At 45.8% G+C, this 7,041-nt stretch overlaps 1 protein-coding gene across 2 annotated transcripts in view; it reads left to right on the top strand.

Annotated features, from left to right (window-relative positions):
- NRROS (negative regulator of reactive oxygen species) overlaps positions 1 to 4,313 on the top strand; it is an 18,132-nt gene extending 13,819 nt beyond the window's left edge. For both annotated transcript variants that reach the window (XM_019513116.1, XM_019513115.1), the window contains exon 3: positions 140 to 4,313. In XM_019513116.1, coding sequence (XP_019368661.1) covers positions 140 to 2,116 — 1,977 coding nt within the window. In that variant the 3' untranslated portion in view covers positions 2,117 to 4,313. The remainder of the gene's footprint in view (positions 1 to 139) is intronic.
- Positions 4,314 to 7,041: the final 2,728 nt, after the last annotated feature.

The raw sequence follows: 7,041 nt of genomic DNA, 5'->3' as shown, positions 1-7,041 counted from the left end.
TGTGTGTGTGTGTGTGTGTGTGTGTGTGTGTGTGTGTAGGAAGAATCAAAGATGTCTCCGAACCTGAACGGCTCCTAGGCCTTTGCCTCTGGGCTTACTCTTTCCAGTTGTGTTAATGGCCATGTGTTTCTTGCTTCAGGGGCATGGAGCTGCAGCTTGCAATGGGAGGGAGCTGAAGTTGGTCCCAGCAGATCTCCCAGCTAACACAAAGGAGCTCTTCCTAGATGACAACACTATACAGATGCTAAGAAATGCCTCTCTGCTGCAGTACAGGCAGCTGGGGAACCTCGGCCTGTCTGGAAACACACTGAAGCTTATTGAATCTGGAGCCTTCCTAAACAACAGAGGCCTCCAAGTTCTCTCCTTGGCGGATAATGCTCTCTTTACCAACTACTCTGTGACAGCAGCTGCTCTTTGGTCCTTACCAGCCCTGAGGAAACTGGACTTGTCTGGGAACCAACTCACTGAAGACATGGTGGCTACCCTTATCCAGAATCTGTCTTCCTTGGAGTCCTTGTCTGCGGCTAGGAATGTCATCATGAGGCTGGATTCTTTTATCTTTGAGAGACTGAGCCAGCTGCAGGAGTTGAACCTGGAGAAGAACTACATCTTTGAGATAGAGAGTGGCACCTTTGAAGGCCTACGGAGACTGCAGAGGCTCAGTCTGGCCTACAACTACCTTCCCTGCATCGTGGAGTTTGAGCTGACCCAGCTGAAGATGCTGAATGTCAGCAATAATATCATTGAATGGTTCCTGGCTGTAGAGAGTGATGCTCTATTTGAGCTGGAGACTTTAGACCTCTCCCATAACCGGCTCCTCTTCTTCCCATTGTTGCCCAGGCAAAGCAAACTGAACTCCCTGCTGCTGATGGACAATGAGATGTGCTTTTATAGACATCTTCCCAATGCCACATACCCTCCGAATGTCACTGTGCAGTACCTTCTCATAGATGGCAATATCACTAACATCACTACGCTCAGCCTCTGGGATGAGGTCATCCACAGCAACCTGTCCTCCTTGAGGTTCCTAGACATGAGCCAGAACCAGTTCTGGTATCTGCCTGAAGGGTTTCTGGCAGGTATGACTTCCCTGTCTTATCTGAAGCTCAATCAGAACTGCTTGCAGACCTTTCATATATGGGAGGAAGAACCTCCAGGCATGCTTATTGAATTGGACCTCAGTCAGAACCAGCTCTCAGAGCTACAGGTGGATCTAGGTTCTGAAGGCATACTGCCAAATCTCAGATTATTTAACTTGAGTGCCAATGGGCTACAGAAAGTACCTGCTAAACTTTTTGCCCACACACCTAAGATCACTACAGTGGACCTAAGTCACAACCGGATAGATGTCTGTCCCCAGCAAGCCAATGCAGATGGTAGTAAGTATTCTGTCTGCATAGACTTCAGGAATATTATGACCCTGAAGCAACTTTACTTGGCTGGATGTGGTCTAGACGTGGTGGATGGCCATGCTTTTAGTGGAACCTCTCTAACACACTTAGATCTCTCTAACAATCAGAGAGCCCTGTCCAGGAGCCTGAGGCCTCTGCAAGATATTGCACTAACACTCCAAGTTGTCTCTCTCAGGAATGCTAGCTTATCTTGTGCAACAGCAGATATGGACTTCTCTAGCTTTCAGAACCTGGTAAGTTTGGATTTGTCTGAAAACTCCCTGGACAGCTTCCCAGAGTCCTTGGGTAGTCTGAAGCTGCACACCTTGAACCTCCGGAGAAACCTTCTCACCTCCCTGTCACAGGATGCCATGGAGAAGCAGCTCGGAAAGAGTCTTGACATGCTCTACCTCAGCCAGAACCCATACAACTGCTGCAAGCTGGAATGGTGGGACTTCCTGCACAGTCTCCAAACAGTGCACATTGTCGACAGGGTGGAGGTCACCTGTCTGTACTCCTCCAGAACACTTCATGCAGCAGAGCTGCCCGAGTCTGTCCTTCAGGGCTGCAGGTGGATGACAGTGAATTTGGCTTTGTTGTACCTGGTGCTTGCTCTTCCCATTTGCTTGACCTTGCTTGTTGCCTTTGCTATCATGTTCCTTACTTTCAAGCAAAAGCTGCTTCAGATGGTGAAAAGCCGATACAGGGTGTCCAGCCCCTACTGATGGCTCTGGTGAAAGTAGTAGGCATCGGCACCCAGAATGAAGGTGGGATGGCATGTCTGAGACCTTTTTTAAGCAGTCAAGTCCTTGGGTGATGAAGTGAGTGGGGGCAAGGTGGGTGCTTTGGTGGGAGAGGCTAAGAAACCCTCTCTTGGGCATTCTCAGTGCTGCATTTCAGGAGCACAGTGCCCTGGGGTTTGTTCTCCCATTGTGTTGGGCAGGGCTGGGGCATCCTGCCAAGCATGACAATGGAAGCTGTCAGAGTCGGAATCCATGAGCAGAGGGCTGAATACAGCGAGTCAGAAGGACTGGTAACCCATGAATAGAATAAGCAATGCAGATCTTCAGAGACTGGGAATACATGTAACTGGGAGGGGAATTCGGAAGAGAAGAGAGGGTCATGCTGAAGAAGGTCTGAATAAAAAAAATGAAGAAGAACAAATATGAAGAAAAATAAATGAGGCAACAATAAAGTGGGAGGTGTTAGAAATGAGGCCTGATGAGCAGCCTCACAGCAGGTGAGAGCTATTGCTGTTTACTAGAGAGTAGCTTAACCTGGGACAATGGAAGGGAGATGAGAGATGAAAACATAGCTCTGTGGAATATAAAGTGAAAAAACATTTGTGCATGCTAGAAATATAAACTTGGCGAAGCTGCAGGTCCTGAGCTGGGACCTAGCAGTGTGTGGTTTCTTCTCAACAGCAGTCAATTCCATATGACAGTTACTTGAATTTATGTTGAAATTGAACACTCAGTCAATCAGAGGTCATGGGTGATGTGCAGTTACTCACCCACCACTATCTCAGTTGGGCGTGATACATTGATTCATTGCTGTACTAGGTGGGGAAATGCATGGTTTTCTCAGATACACAGCGTATTGTGCACTTATATAATCACCTGAACTCTGATTGGCCAAGGGCAGGGGTGGGAGTTGGGGGTGGGGGGGGAGTTGATATGCATAGAAATGAGCTAATTGTCAATGGACTCGTTGTATGTATGCTATATAGAATGTGTGCATTATAAATGACAGTGGAAATCATCATCACATTCCTTACAAAATGGTTATTGCCCAGGCAGCTTTTCAAAGTTGACTATCTGGCCCATTTAAAATAATTTGGTTCCTTGCAAATTAATGGCTGGGAATAAACTGCCCAGATGGTCCCCATGCTCAATTTTGCATTTTTAATCTATTCTCATTTTGAGTAGCAAAATGAAAAAAAAGCACCCATCCCCTTAGTGATTACACATTCACATATATGACTTTAAATTTATGTTGTTTTGAAGATGTGGATTTATTAAAGATAACCTTTGTGCTGGGGTATGATTTAGTGGGTCTCTCTCACCTTTGCTGAACCTGGGAGCACTCTGAGAAGCCTCCCCCACCCTCGTGTTCCTGTTCTGTATGTGCTAAATTCCAGAAATTAGGCAATAGCTATTTTAAGAACATAAGCAGTGCCATACTGGGTCAGACCAATGGTCTATCTAGCCCGGTATCCCCTCTCTGACAGTGGCAAGTAGTAGTAGGTGCTTTAGAGGGAGAGTATATGTACAAGGCATGTCTACTGTAATCCATCCCTTGTCATACCTCCCTGGCATCGATCATCATTGGGTTAGGGTTGTCAGAGGATATGTTCCTGACTGTTGTATTTTAATAACACATTGGAGTGCTATTAAACACCTGCCCAGAGCCACTCTTGGCTCTGTCATGGACACGCTTATTGGTGTGTGCCCACTGTGAGTGGAGGAGGCATGCTTCTCGGTGGCACTTCTTGGCTCAGTCTGAAGGCAAGGGAGACATACCTGGTCAGTTAAGTGTCGATGGGATATTGCTGCAGATTTTCATAACAAACCTCCAGCAAAGAGGTCAAATGAGATGTGGAGCTGAGGCCCATATCCATAGCAATAATTATGGCTGTATGATAGCAGACATCTCTTGGGTATGCATACTGCTGTCTTTAAAAATGAGCATTGGACAGTTCAGCTGAGATCCAACCATTGTAAATGCCTGGTTGTTGATGGTATGTGCGTTTGTGGTGATTGTATTTGTGTCCTATGAGAGAGAGATTACCAGTATGGTTGAGTATTTCTTGGCTTATCCACTGTAGTTCTAAAAATCATCTGTAAGCAGCTGTCCCAATTAAATGAGCCTATTAAATGTGTTGAAATGTAAAATAGTGAATAAAAAAAAGACCAAATTATATATACTTTATTTATCATATTTTTTTTTCTTCTTTTAAATCTTGGCAATGTCTGTGTTGAGACCAGGAAAAAAGGAGCCACAATACATTGTAAGTGGAGTTGTAACCCTTCTTCCTCCATAAAGATTCGATGGAGTCTTGGGCTAGACGGGCTGATGTTGGCTGGAAGCTGGGTCAATATTGGAGTGTCTTCAACAGCCACTTTACCTCCAGCAAGTGCAGGCAGCTGCTCTGCAGGGAGGTTCCAACGAAAATTGGTACACAACCAAAGAACATCCTTGTTTAACTAAAGAGTTGTTGTGGGTGGTAAATGATGGTATCTCTTGTTGACTATTATGTCTCATCACTGTACTATCACATGACTGCTATTTCTCTGCTAGCTGCATTCCCTACACAGAAGCCTGAAAGAAACGAGACATAGAAACATGATTCTTATCCATAGCGAGCCTTTGGGTCACCACCCTGGCTTAACAGCCACTTAGCTCAGCCAGATGGGGACTGTAGTATGATTCAGGACCTGGTCAAGAGCACTCCTGGTTGAGGGGGTTCTTTGCAAAATGATCTTCCAGAGATTAGACTGATCTAGGGTTTTGGCTCCAGCAGGGCTTGTTGTAGGAACCCACCACTTTGATGAAGGCTTCTCTCCACAGCTGGTAAGGAGTGACCTGTGGAAGGGGAGAGGAGCCTAGGAAGAGGCTGAAGATGAGGATGACTTTTCCAGCAGCATAGCAGATCAATCTCCCCAGGAAAGTGCTCAGATGCTGTATGAACAGGCATAGAAAACCCTGAAGAGAAGTCAAACAGGTAGGTAGAGTGGTGAAGAGATCTGTGCCAATCTGCAGAGCTAGGAGACTCTATAAGTGTGTTTCTGACCTCAAACCTTGTGTGAGGAGAGACACTGAAATGAGCACTTCTAACGGTCAAAACTGGCTCATGTCTAAGAAGCATCCACTAACGCAAAAACTCAATGCTGATCTGGTTAGGAGTGAAGATTTTCATCCTCCCAGTGTTGGGGGTTTCTCAGCTTGATTTTGACAAAGTTACTGGAATGCCTTTGGCTAAAAACAGTCCTGAGGTTCACCAAGAAGGGAGCTGCAAAAAATAATCATTATCAGGGTTGCTCCAATTCAGGTCAACTGCATCAAGTCTGTGGATGCTATTGCAATTAGTTACAATTTAAAGCAGCCCTAAGACTGCTCTAAATTCTAGTGGGATCTGAACCAGAACCCGGCTAGCCCCGTTATTGATCTTATTGTCATCCCTCTCCCTCAGCTCTGTGGAGAAATCACCAATGGCTGAGGACTGAACTTTTCAGTTCCAGTTTTGCTATGCTTTGTCATAGGTTTTTATAAGTTTGTAAGTGATTGTCTATAGAGGAGGCAGGCAGTGACATTCTGTGTGACTGGAAGCAGAGTCAGTGTGTTGAGTCAGTGTGCTGAAAATCTGTTAGTCACTGAGATGGTGATACAAATTTTAGCACCTTGTCAGCAGGGTGATACAAGGTGCTAGTCAAGGCTTAGGTCACAAACAATGAATGAGAGCTAAGGGACATAAATATGATTCTGGAGTTCTTGGGTTTTTTAACACTGGAGTGGACAGACACCAGGGGTTGGTAGGTCTGGCTTATTCCAAAAAAAGCATGGCCCCTGGTTCAGTCAAGTGTTCAAACATGTACAACCAGCATGTGGATGGTCCTTTGGAAGTCAACGGGTGACTCCCATACTTAACTGTACTACTGGACCAGGGTCCATCAGAGGAGGCATAAGTGTTTTGCCTTGTCCCTGGAAGAGGAACAGGGAGTCCACCCCCCTGCATTGGATTCTTGCCTCTGCCACTGAGCAAGTATGGACCTACAGACAACTTACCCTGTGTGATGGGGAAGGGCAGGGCTTGACTCTATATCAGTTGCTCCATGATAACAGCACAGGAGCTTGCTTTTATTCCATGGTAAGTGGTGGCAACACCACAGTAATGCCCCCATCCTTCATTGTGAGCAAAGCTACCCCTGTTTAGCTTTCACTTACCACAGGGTAAGAAGGTACACATGAGCAGGTAGCCTGGAGCAGCTGACATGCAGAGAAGTATTGCCCCATTCTCCCACTGCAGTATATTGTTTGTCTGTCCCTACCCTTTGCAACTAGAAATGTTGCTTTCTAATCAGTTGGAAAATACTTTAAACTAAAAGGTGCTGCCAAGCTCAGACTGCGTTGGAAAGGACCTTGTAGTGTCTTGTGCTATTAACAGGCTTGGTCCTGACAGGCTGTTTGCAACTGTATCTCCCACTGTCTCAGCACCTCTCAGGATTGGGGTGTCCTGGCAGCACTGAGACCAAATGCCTACAAAGCTCCTATGGGGCCTGGTGTCTTGGGGGCTGCTCAGCCCATGTGCCTTGGCTGGCTTTCCTTTCTCTGGCACACACATTTTCTCTCATTGGTTTGAGAAGATGGGCTGTTTGCTCATTTGGAACAATCCAGAGCCAGGGTGCCCCCTTCATTTAAGGGAAATGTAGATTTGGACATTAGACATCCAAATATTAATAATAAAAAAGACTGGTTGTTATTTCTGTATCAGACCAAAATAGCTGAGACCAAAGTCAAGCCCAGGGCTGGGGAATCCCTCAACCAATTTTAGTTGTTCTGCTCGTAACTAGTTTGTCTAATAACATAAGTGAGATGATGCCAAGCTATAAATATATGTGCCTCTGAAGACCTGGAGATATGCCAGCAACGC

This window comes from Gavialis gangeticus, unplaced genomic scaffold (assembly GCF_001723915.1).
Source record: "Gavialis gangeticus isolate Ggan-Ray unplaced genomic scaffold, GavGan_comp1, whole genome shotgun sequence".
Taxonomy (NCBI): Eukaryota; Metazoa; Chordata; order Crocodylia; family Gavialidae; genus Gavialis; species Gavialis gangeticus.
Note: the sequence above shows the minus strand (reverse complement) of the source record. Positions and strands in the feature narration are given on the sequence as shown.